The sequence below is a fragment of the Octopus sinensis genome, linkage group LG1 (assembly GCF_006345805.1).
Source record: "Octopus sinensis linkage group LG1, ASM634580v1, whole genome shotgun sequence".
NCBI lineage: Eukaryota > Metazoa > Mollusca > Cephalopoda > Octopoda > Octopodidae > Octopus > Octopus sinensis.
In genome coordinates, this window is record NC_042997.1 from 59,285,751 (window position 1) to 59,298,867 (window position 13,117).

At 35.2% G+C, this 13,117-nt stretch overlaps 1 protein-coding gene across 1 annotated transcript in view; it reads right to left on the reverse strand.

The window, feature by feature from the left end:
- LOC115211113 (basic salivary proline-rich protein 1) overlaps positions 1-13,117 on the reverse strand; it is a 29,999-nt gene that overhangs the window by 10,265 nt on the left and 6,617 nt on the right. The window contains exons 2-4 of the mRNA XM_029780032.2: positions 5,627-5,703; positions 4,222-4,303; positions 273-414 (exon numbers count right to left, since the gene is read on the reverse strand). Coding sequence (XP_029635892.1) covers positions 273-414; positions 4,222-4,303; positions 5,627-5,703 — 301 coding nt within the window. The remainder of the gene's footprint in view (positions 1-272; positions 415-4,221; positions 4,304-5,626; positions 5,704-13,117) is intronic.

Below are 13,117 nucleotides of genomic sequence, written 5' to 3' on the forward strand. Positions count from 1 at the left end.
ACTAGTACTGTATAAAAATTACAATTCTCAATAGTTATACAACTGTTTGCCTACTTGGGGCCAAGTTATATTTTTCGATATAGGTCATAAACAAATGATTGTTGGAAAAGGGTCTTGTACTTTTTGGGGGTGGGGGAAGAAGAGGGGCAGGTAGATTAAGGCAAACAGTTTTACCTTGAAATAAAAGCACAATGGCTGTAACATTGCTTGAGCTGAGTTATAGCCTCACAATAACTGAGCAACATTACTTAAAGCAAAAAACAAAAACTGACCTGGTGGCGGGGCATTCATTTGGTTTGGAGGCATATTTCCTGGCCTTGGCATCTGATTCATGGGAGCTGAGTTATTAGGAGGAGGTCCACCAGGGTTTTGCCCTCCAGGCATACCTTGGTTGGGATTTACCTGACCAGGAGCCTAAATATATAAAAGTTTAGTCATAATCATAGACTCAATGCATTCATTAATGAACAAAATTAAACAACATAAACAAGTACTCGCTGTTTGGTTTGTTTTACTGCTTTACATTGCCATAAAAGTTCAGTGATAAAACAGTTATGTCCCTTACATCTTCTAGGGGAACCATGTTACTTTAAAGAAAAAAAAACCTGGAACTTTATCATAACAGTTTAATCAATTTAAAGTTATCTATTACTGAAACAAACTGAACGAAATTCTAAGACCAGACAAATCTGATATTTCAATAATCTGTTAAGAAATACAAGTATATCCTGACTACTATCAATTCTGAACTTAATCCTAGTAACCTAGAGATTTTGTCCCTATATACTGGTCTTAATGAAGAATATTTAAGGGGCAAACTTTAATAATTTGCTGCAGTAAAAACTTAAAACTTGGAGTACATATATTTTCTGTGGCAATTTGGTTTCTCATCCTTGTACTCCATGCCAGGCTAAAACTACTGTTCGTCAAAAGTGTAAAAGAATAGGATATTGGTTTATTGAATACCAGTCTATTGGTCACACCTCTTTTGACTCACAAATCTTAAATCTATTTCTCTAGCAAATAAATGTTCTAAACCTTCTATGATAACAGTGATAAATTAATGAGAAACCAGTTGAAATGTAAATATATATACATAGAATGTGTATTAATATACATACATAATAACAAGTTATTTAATGGGGGGAAATGTTGCAAGTGCTTAATTACAAAATAGTTATATCCCTTACAATTCCCATTACCACCAAGCCAGCAATAGTAGGTAAAATTATGTCACTTTTATATTACATAAGGCAGTGGCTCTCAAAAGAAGTTATTAATGGAAACAAAACAGAGTTTGCATCCACATAATTCTTCTTTCTTCATCATGGCATTGAATAAATTTAAGAAGAAACTATCTTAATGTTATTAGACATTTGTTCACCCCTTTTCAATCCTTACAGTTCCTCTACTATGCGAAACACTGGTCTAAGGATATCTGGAACTATCTTTATCACAGCAACACACAATTTGCCATATTATCATGGATGGAATGATGTTGGTCTTTTTTCATACATCCAAACGCTCACAACTTGGTGAAATCCTTCTTATATCTCCCTTTTAAAGACTCAACTGTAAAATATTTGTACCTATTATTAAGAAAAACATCTGAAGCAAGTAGAGATCATGAGCCTTGCCTTCAGTGGGGAGTATAACACAATACCCATCAGTATTATACTATATACCATCATAATCTTTATACCTCTTTTAACAAAGCTACAAGAAAGTTTTGTTATTCACAAACATACTGCCACTAAAATGAATCTGATAATGTAAGTTCTGTAGATCATTAATAGAATTACTCACTATGAAATAATTTATAGCCAATACTGGAAATTATACAAGTGGTTGTTTCTGTATTTTGTGTATAACACAAACTCTCCCATGTGTAATTTAAGAGATAAATTCTCACGCACAAAGACTCACAAAGCAATTCTTTAATTTAGACTCTGTATCACTGGATAGAGGCATTGTAGTATTGTTTCCTTTAGCACTAGACTGCCAGTCTGGTGGTAGTTGCAACTAACCTCCACTTAGACATACACACACAGATTAATAACAATCATTGTTTTTAGTGGACCTAGACTAATATTGTTAGCCTAACTACCTCCTTATATGGTGAGAACATGTGTCTAGATGAGCAGAAATTCAGAGTAAACATTAAACAGAGTAAGAGGGACTCTAGATTTTTCAACAGATGATCTTTTTAGTTTTGGAGGTACTGAAAAAATGCACCCAGTCTATGCTGTAAAATGGTAATAGAAAGGGCATCCAATCGCTAAAAACCATACCAGAAAAAAAAAGAAAAGAAACAACAAATGAAGGAGATGCAGTATAGAAAGAACTCTTCATTCTTGGTAGATATGGCACAATACACCAGTTGGTACTGTGAAATAGTTGAAGATATCCAGCTGGATACCTTTGCTAAAATCATGGCATAAAGAAAAAGATGGTTGGTTTTTAATAGTGTGTGTACCACATGATGAAAAAGCATGACAAGTAGCAAGAGACTCTGAGACCCATTCAACTCCATGTTAGCATTGAAAAGTAAACTTAAATGATATATATATATAATATATATATATATATATTATTATGTTGGGTTCCTTGAGTGCTACTGGTAACATTTAATCCAGTACAACCTGTCGTAAGGTCAGGTTGTTGGCGACTAAACAGGCAACCCCACCAGGCTTGCTTGGTGAGGAGGGTGTTGTTGGACACCTTGCGGGATGAAAAATAAGACCTGTGAAAGGGTGGAGGAACTCCTGAGCAGTCAATGGCCATCCAACAAAATATCTGTAAATATTTATATATCTTTTCCCCCCATTATATGTATATATATTATTTATATTTAAATCTTACTTTATTTATATTTTTCAATTGCATCTTTTCTTATTCACATACCGTACTTTTCTTTTTTTTCTTATATGTATATTTTTACTTTTATATACATATTTATATTTTTAAACTGCATATCTTTTACTTTTTTATATTCATATATATTATTTATATTTGCAAATCACATCGTACTTTTCTTCTTTTCTTATGTATGAATGAGCTACTCCGTGCCGGTCACTGGAGTGATATTTGAGTGTTGGTTTGGTGTCTGGAATGACACCAAATGACTACCTCATGGGCAGGTAGAATCTCTTTAACCGAGGCTGGTAATCTACCTAGAAGGAAAGCTCTGAAATAAAACCTGAGGCCTCGGAAGCTCCTGGTTTTGTCAATTTTCATGTCACACCGGCAAAAGTCTTCTTAGGCTAACAGGTGGGAGTAGTGCAGTGCAAGCTACACCCACTGAAAATTAGTCATCTGCACAGGTACTTCCTGTACACCAGATCTTAGTAAAGTCATTGAATTGGTTGGTTGGCAGAAACCTAACAATGCACTTGTAACTTATTCTAAAATGTCTCTCAGAGATTCAGTAAATGGCAAAAAAGTCTTGGGAACATCAGAGGAACAGGTTTGGCTTGGCAGGTGTCCCAGTGTATTACAGGCTGGGCCAGGTCGTCATCCTGCCACTGTGGTCAAATAATCTTCAAGAAAACGTAAAAATAAATGTCCTTTGAATTTTGGCTGTTGGAATGTGCACACATCAGATGCCATGATGGTTGTAAAGTGTAGGTACAGGAGGTGGTCAATCTCTGCATAAGGAGTAGACAACCACCATATATACATATATATATAGGCCTGCCTAGCCAGCAGGGTGGCATATTCAAAAGCTAAAACAAGGCAAAGTGTATTGTGACCAGCAGTGTATAACAACATCTGATAGTCTGGTGATATACATATATATATTATTAGAAATTACAAAGTGACTCAAAGGTCAAGAGTTTCATTTACAGCACTTTCCTGTCACCAACCCTCACCTGTTTCTCTTTGGCCAGACATGTTTCAGCAGGATTCTGGAAATTATAATATTCATTTATAACAATCATGCAATGTCAAGACAAGGAGACATAAACACACACACACAATGGGTTTCTTTCAATTTCTAAGACCCAAACCCACTCACAAGGCTTTGACTGACTTGGCGCTTAGGTAGTAAAAGACATGTGCCCAAAGTCCAAGGTACCATGCAGTGGAACTGAATCTGAAACAAAATGGTTGGCATGCAAACTTTTTAACCACACAGCCACACCTGCACAAATGTGTGTGTGTGTGTGTGTGTGTGTTTGATAATGAACAGAATAGGATAAAGACAAAGCCTAGACTTACAGGTAGTACTGCCTGAACATTTACATTGGAATCAGCAACAGTTGCCAAATAGACAAGGTTCCGGTGCAGCATCACTTGGTATCTAAAATAAACAGTTGCAAAGTAAGTCTGCATCAAATATTACTAAAGCCTTTCTTAATCAAAGAAACATACCAGCTGTTCAACATCATGCCAACAGTTTTACCACCAAAAACAAATGTTCTGTTTTGTTTATTATTTAAGTTAATGTGTGATTTAACCCTTTAACAATCAGATTACTGTCGAATGTAATGCTTATGTATTCACAAAATTTTACAAATTAAACATGTATTATTTTGTAGCTTCAGAATAATGTAATAATTATTTTTAGGATAACATTGTAGGATAGGTGTGAGAGGCTGGATCTGGCTGGCTTGAACACAGAACAGGTGTACGATTTGTGCAGGATATGGCAGTAAAGGTGCTAAAGGGCTAAACCATCTTTCAGAAGGTTTGCAATACTAAAATACACTGCATCATTTAACTGAGTAAATAATAAAAGAAAAGAGTAAAATTGTCAACCAACTATAAAATCATGGATATCTAAATGATGTAAAAGTGGTACATTTCTAAAATTAACATTTTTAAAACCAAACCAGAATCTATTAGTTGCAATCTAAATTGTATTTCAAGTGAAAATAACAAAAATTTATGTAATTTATATATTTGCTAATGATCTGTTTTGTACACACACACCTCATTTAAAAAACAATAAGCAAGATTCAAGTTAGAAAGGGCTCAAACTGCAAAGAAATCATCATCATCAAGATTATCATATAATGTCCATTTTTTCATGCTTGTATAGGTTGGACAGAATTTGTTGAGGCTGATTTTCTTCAACCTGATACCTTTCCTGTTGCCAGCCTTTGCTTGCTTCCCATGACGAGACATGTTTTCATAGAAAATTTGAACTGAAGGACACTGCTTGTAAGATGTAGACATCAAAGCAAAGAGGGAATAACACACACACATACATGATGGGCTTGTTTCAGTTTTCATATACTAAATCCACTCACATATTGTTGCTGGATCTGCTACAGGTAGAGATGAAACCATACTTTCGTGAATGACAGCAGAACATATTCAACAATGTATTTGCTTGTACCAGAAGTAAATTACCATTAGGTGGTCATGGCTGTGTTAATAATGGAATGTATTCATAACAGAAGAGACCAAAAGAAACTTAGAACTAATTCAGACTCATGAGCAGTAGGCTTAAAAAAACAAAAAAGCATCCAGCTGTAGAAACCAAGCCAAATCAGACTGGAGCCTGGTGCAGCTCTCTGGATTACCAGCATGGGAAACAGAGGCTAAATGATGATGATGATTTCATTTTAAATTTATGCAGTTAAAAATGGAAGAAAAAAAGAAAAAAAAAGAAGCTTACTGTGCACATTCTGAAGCTCGACCCTTGTTTTGGTAATCAAGAATAGCCTGTATCAACTGTATGTTTTCATCAAGCATCTACAAAAGGAAAAATTTGATGAGTAAAAACAAAAAGATATTTTATAGAGGAATTATCCCAGACTGGCATAGACACTCTTGATCTCTTTCTCACCTATTACCAGTGCCACATTGCAACTACCCAACACGCAGTCACATACTAGACAGAATCCTATGGCATTACAAAGCAGATGACTGGCCAAAACTCTTATCAGTTTTATGCCAAATATTCCTAGCAGCACATGTGCTTCACTTCTGAGCCATCAAAAGTAAAGCTAGACTGGTAACTGAAACTATTGTTTTTAGGCATGTCCCACATACAAGAAGAATCCAGTGCCTGAATTTTCCTTCATAGCTGCAGAATAGCTGTTCAGGCAAAAAAAAAAAAAAAGCCTACAATGCCTTAAAAAATTTATCAACATGCCAAAATTGGATGGCATTCATCTGGCAATGGAACTTTGGCAAGATCATTATCCAAACTGCAAAAGATGCCTTCATGCATTGCAGGACCCTCAAGCTGTGGTTCCTCACAAAAGAATCTTTCTCCACTTTGTATCATGACAAGGACACACAAAACATACACATATATAAGACAGGCTTCTTCCAGTTTCTGTTCTGCAAAGCCACTCACAAGGCTTTGATCAACAGGATCCAATGATTCAGAAGACTGCACTGAGCCCCAATGTTTGCTTTGGCATGCTTTCTACAGCTGGATGTCCTTCCTAACACCAACCACTTTACAAAGTGCAATGGGTGCGTTCTTTTGTGGAACCAGCACTACTGAAGTAACAAAGTAACTGGCAAGACAAAACTTCTTGACAGAGCTGAGGTGAAGCATTGAGGAAAGTGCTAGGTGTTGAGAGACTAAAGTACAATAGAGGGAAAGGAACAACTGACTTGGTGTAGAGGAAATATATGATTATCCCAACACAAAAGGAAGAAAGGATGCTGGAGATGAGTGTTGGGGCATACCCTCAAGATACTAGAATATATAATACAAATATGATACTTTTTAAACTTCCCTACACATCCCTCCACATTCTCATATCACACACAATATTGGAACAGTCAACTCATAGTTTCACATATGCATGCCATAGAATATATGCTAAATTCTTGGTCGATGTAATTCATTTTATTTACATCTCTAACATTCACTCAAAAATGTTGAGAACATTATTCTATGGAAGCAAGCTTCTCAACATACTGAATTGAAGCTTTTCTAGGTTCCACCACATCAAGCAGCAAGTGAAATGCAACTTGGCAGATTAGAAAGCTAATTTATCTCAAGTTTGTTATCAAAACAGTTCCATCCCAAAATTATGAAGCAATTCATTATTCTATTAAACCTCTTATTCCTTTACCCTGGAGAGTAATAATAGATAAGTAGGAAGTTCAGGAAGAGGTAAGTAGTTTGTATTAAATTTTCACAATGGGGCTGAGTCTGTGGTCAAGTTACATAACTGATTTGATTCAATACTACTTGCTGTACATAGGCACTGCAAGGTAAGAACAGCTCAATGCATCAAGCATGTTGATTTGACAAGTAAGTGATTTATTAAGCTCACCACACCAGAGGGAGTTTAACTCTCATTTGCTAAATGATACGAAAACTGTAACAAAGTAGCAGACTTATGGGTAACTTATTTAAGAATTTAGCTCCATGTGCTGCCTTTTGTAGTCAGCTGGGCATATATTTAATAATCCTTATGAACCTTAAAGTATAGTGATCTAGGCAGAATCTGCACTGGAAAGCAAAAAGCCTAGAAGCTGTGATTTGCAAGTACTGTTACCAAAAATTGTAGTAACTAAAAACTCTATAGTTTTATTACATTATCGTTAGACAGTCATATTAGCTGGTTTCAAATTTTGGCACAAGGCCAACAATTTCTGGGGGATGGGAGGATTACATCGACTGGTACTTATTTTATTGACTCCGAAAGGACAAAAGCCAAAGTTGATCTCTGCAGAATTTGACCTCAGAATGTAAAGACAAATGAAATGCCACTAAGCATTTTGCCCAGTGTGCTAACAATTCTGCCAGTTCAATGCTTTAAGTTGGACAGTCATAATCAAGTGACAAACAACTACAATAAATAATTTATACTCCTAATCAGAACAGGTGAAAGTAAAGACTCCCTTCTGTCATGAATGACCATGGGATTGCAACTAGAAAGTTATCCTCTGAAGCACAAGTCTGGGCAAGGTTGTTTATGGAAGACCAGCAGTGCCCATGCATACCAGCCTCCCCTCTCCATGCCACAGTTTGGCATTAGTGATGTCACAACTCATTTTTACACTTGCATGAACTGGAGCATCATGAAATAAAGGGTCTTGCCTAAGAACACAACATACAGCTCAATCCTGGAATCGAACTTACTATCTCATGATCGGGAGCCTGATGTTCAAACTAATGAGCCATATGCCTTCACACTAGTTAGAACAATACAATATATAAAGTAATAACAGAAATTTTCATATAAATATTAATTAGTTTTTATTTGCAAATATCATTTGAAAGAAAGAAAGAAAAAAGCTACAATTTCTTTGACAAGTATCATAGTACTCAATAGACACATGATAAAAATTAAGAAGCATGCCCCAACAGCAACATGTGTCGTTAAATTCATCTGATTAAACAAACACTTCAATAAATCCATAACAATTAACATTCACAAAATAACTTGAGCTGATGCCACATTAAAAGCACCCAGCACACACTGCAAAGTGGTTGGCATTTGGAAGGGCATCCGGCCGTAGAAACCAAGGCAGATTAGACTGGAAACTGGTACAGATCTCTGGCTTGCCAGCTCTAGTCAAACTGCCAGACCCATGGCAGTATATATATATATATATATATATATATATATATATATATAGGGAGAGAGAGACACACACAACACATATTGCAACAGGAAGGCTACAGATAATGACTAAAGAAATTCCGTCTGATCCAGGCAAGCATGGAAAAGTGGAAGTTAAATGATGATAAAGATGATGACATAAGTGTATTTAAGACTATTATCCAAAATGTCTTGTTAAATTTCTTATAACCACTTCAAGTATTTCAAATTTCCACCAAAATTTCATCGTTAATTTCTAGGGAAAAAAATAAATGATTTTTTTGTCATCAGCAAAACTATATATATATTTTTGAAAATAATCTGGTGAGAATTTGAAATTAATCAAGCGGTTGAGAGAAATTTAACAGGATTCAAGTCTTTTCCAGATAAAATAAGTTTTAGTTAAGATACCTGAAGATCGATTCAGTTAATCATACCCACCCCCACAACACCGAAAGAAAAACATTACTTTGTGCCCAGTCAAAAATAAATGCCTTAATAGAAAAAGATTAAGAATGTCTAACACAAACAATATATATATAATGGTTAATTTATAAACTTTCATGTCCTAGATCTAACGAACATATGAAGTAATAATTGTGGTTTCTATGTCTATTTTGAACAGTAAACAACCACTAGATTGTTTTATGTTTGTTTACAACGGTTACTTGTACAAACAGGTTGCAATTAAAGGCAATCAATTTTCCAGCCAATGACGTGTACTCGTTCGTTTCTAGCTTAACACATTATGTTATAGTTTTCGTATATATATTTTTTATTATTCAGTTGAGAGGTTCTCAACAACGTGTCACAAACACTGACTAGGGTTACAGCGAGTACAGTTTCTACTCTCAGTAAAAAAACAAAACCCGTACTTAGTAACAAGAAAAGGAAACAGTGAAAGCGAAAATTCACAAGCCTATTTTTTTAAAATAATTATTTCGACTCTTGCTTAAAGGAATTCAAAGAATAAAGTTAGTTCCCCTGAACTACAATTTCTGTGCAATTTAGTTATTTTGAAGTAGTCGATTTATTTAACACTTTGTAGACATGCTCTTGGCTTTTCAGAGTAAATTCCAATCAAAATGGATACATTTGTGAAGAAAGTACAATTCTTAAATGATGACAGAGAGAACAGTGGAAGCAGCCCCTACACACGGGTAACTGAGCCTTCGATCAGGCTTATCATTAACGAGGTTGAAAAAGGCTTACGAGGGCCAGAAAAGTAGATTGTTTTACAAATTCTGTCATTCGGTTTCACTTGACGCATGCAATAAGAAAACTAGTTTGCCGAGAGTCTAGCTTGTGGGAAAATATTGATCAATGAGACAATTATGCCAAGCAAACTGCATCGCCGTTTAACAAGTAAACATTCATTTGGCGGGAAAACGTTTGATTAAAAAAAGCTTCTCACAGAACATCAGAGTTCGTTGTTTTAGAGCGTACTGCCAAGGAAATAAAGGCTCACAATCGAAAAAAGCGAAACTTGCACACAACTTGTAAAGGAGTGCAAATTATGTTTTGAGAACGAGGCGGCCAATGAAGTTAAAAAGTCACATCTCTAATACCTAAACTTAAGATATCAGTAGATATAAATGAAAATATTTAGAGAGGCTGAAGGTACCTTTATATGCTTTTCATACTAATAAAAACAGCAGGTACAATTGGCAAAATGTTAAGTAATGGAATTAGATTTATTCAGAAAGACGATACTACCAAGCAATTTTTGTTCCAAAAAGAGCTTAAACCAACTGCTACAGATAGTTACTTTTGAAACTGTAGACTTATCTTTTAGATCCTACAAACATCTTGGTGAAAATTCTTTTGGAATTTACATACACAGTAGTGTTCCATATTCAGTTGGTATTCTCAAAAGATTTACAGTGTTGGTGAGAAACACAAACAAAGACATAGATATGTCACTATTTCAAACCTTGTAAAGTTCTAATGACAAAGGCTTGAATAATGAATTGTAAGCAGTTGATGACATTCAAGATGGTTCACAAAATCAAAGGTAAATCCCCGGGAAGTCATATCTTTACACAGACACGTGAATCTACAGATGCTTACTTCAGATACCTCTTATACTCTTCTAAAGTAGAAGTAAAGTTCTGATATGTACCTCAATTAATGAAATTAAAGGTTCTTTTCCATAAGCAGGAATGAAACAAAATATTGTGACCTATTCATCAATGATTATTGGTGTGCAAAGCTGGTTTAAGCTTGTTGATATATTTGAGCATATAAACAAAGCAAATACTAACATGAAATGGACCAATGGAGAACATGTGGTCTTCAACTGACAAAATTGCTACTTACTGGAATAAAATTACCAAGTTGTATCATCATACAGGAAAGAGTACGACAGGCATATTTCCCCCTACAGGTGAAGAAATCTTATATAGGCATGTAGGAAAAGTCACCTGCAAAGTCTCCAGTCTGCCTTGAAATTGTACTCTGTGAAGCTTGGACTCTAAGAAGTACAACTAGATTACAGATCCTGTCTCAGAAACTGGAAATGAAAGATTTCAAATTTCAAGAACAGGAACTTCTGGATGTTCATAAGAAATGAATACTTGCATTTGTCAAGGAAAGTAGTCATTGTTTTGCTCCAGTTCTCAACTTTCAGGTTCTCTGAATATAGATCTTTCTTAATACACATAAAAAAAACCATAAAGACAGCAAAATCTAGTATCCAGCAATGCAGAGGATGTCTAAGAGTGTGTTTGTCAAGTGTCAGAATGCTGAAATATGGCAAAAACACCACTAACAGTGTCAGAGATATAATTTTTTTAATCTTGTAAGTCTTTCAATTTATTATGAATTTATCAGTAATAATGTAATATAAGGGTATTTTATCATCTTAAATATGAGTTATTCACAAATACAAGACCTGAGAAACTTTTACCCTCTTTTATGCTTAGCACCAACTATGTGATAGAAGTAAGGTACTATGAAATTTGTTGCATTAGAAGATACTATAAAATTTGGCAAGGATAGGAAAGAGTGAGATAGAAATGGATTGCCTTGGTGCATCCATCATCATCATCATTTAACGTCTGTTTTCCGCGCTAGCAGTGCTGCAGAACGAGAAAGGTGAAGAACCTCTGATTTAGTAGGAAGGTTAAAAAGAGCACCATGTCCTTTACTAGCTTAGACTAAATAGACCAATGCAATTGATATTTAGTTTGAGAACTTTAAGAAAATCATGGACAAAGAGGAAATCCAAACTGAGATGGGATTTAATGTAGATTTTTGTCTGAATGACAAGAGAAACAAATAAGAAAATATATTGAGTGGGTTTGAAAAGGGGTGGTATGCAGTTTGCTTGTTAGAAGCCATTATTGAAGAGATAGAGAAAAGGATCATTGTGCTTGTGGATTTGTATGTTAGTGAATGAAAGTTTGTTGAATGACTCTATCTTATTTAATGTATATGTTTGTGTGTACAGCAGTAGCATTTTTCCATTTATGTAACTAATCAAGCTGGTTGCACTCAAAGTTGCACATAACAGTTAATAAGAGTTGCAATATTTTCTAACCTTGAAGAGAAAGTCCAGTCATTGGGGAGCAGTTATGGTAATGTTATAAATGTATGGTTACCATGAAAAATCCTCTGAGAAGCTAAGCATTTATAACAATTCAGTGGATTTTAGGTGAATTGAGAAGATAAAAAAGCCCAATGAATGAGATCATGGACTACTAGTTAGAACTTTTTGATTTCAAAACCCACAATTTAATTTCATGAAGCAGTTGAGAAACGACACTAGAACTTCTGTAAAAGTTGTATGAGATTATCACAATAATCAGGATTAAGTAGAAGTCCAGTGATCCACTGAAGTTCAAAATATAATTATTATTCATAAATTGAGATACACCAATAGTTTCTTTTTTTCTTAGATTTAAAACAAATGTGTATATATTCAGAAAAAGCAAGCAATAAGAAATATCACAAATGAACTAATGATATGGATTTTGATAATTCAAATGATAGGCAAATGAGACAAGCCTCAACGTTTTCTAGATCAGACCTATGTCTGTCTGTTCTTCTAAATAACACGATGTTGATGATACAGAAATGATAGTGTACCACTCCAGCTGTATGAATTGCAAATGGGATAACGGATACATTTATGAACTACCATAATCTCTTTAATTCAATAGCTAGGTTAGTGTATTCCATAGTTTTCAGCTCATTAACTACCATAATATGATTAAGGTGGCAATCTGGCAGAAACGTTAGCATGCCGGGCGATATGCGTAGCCGTATTTCGTCTGCCGTTATGTTCTGAGTTCAAATTCCGCCGAGGTCGACTTTGCCTTTCATCCTTTCGAGGTCGATAAATTAAGTACCAGTTACGCACTGGGGTCGATGTAATCGACTTAATCCGTTTGTCTGTCCCCTCTGTGTTTAGCCCCTTGTGGGTAGTAAAGAAATAGGTATTTCGTCTGTCCTTACATTCTGAGTTCAAATTCCGCCAAGGTCGACTTTGCCTGTCACTCTTTCGGGATCAATAAATGAAGTACCAGTTGCGTACCGGGGTCGATCTAATCGACTGCCCCCTCCCCCAAAATTTCGGGCATTGTGCTTAG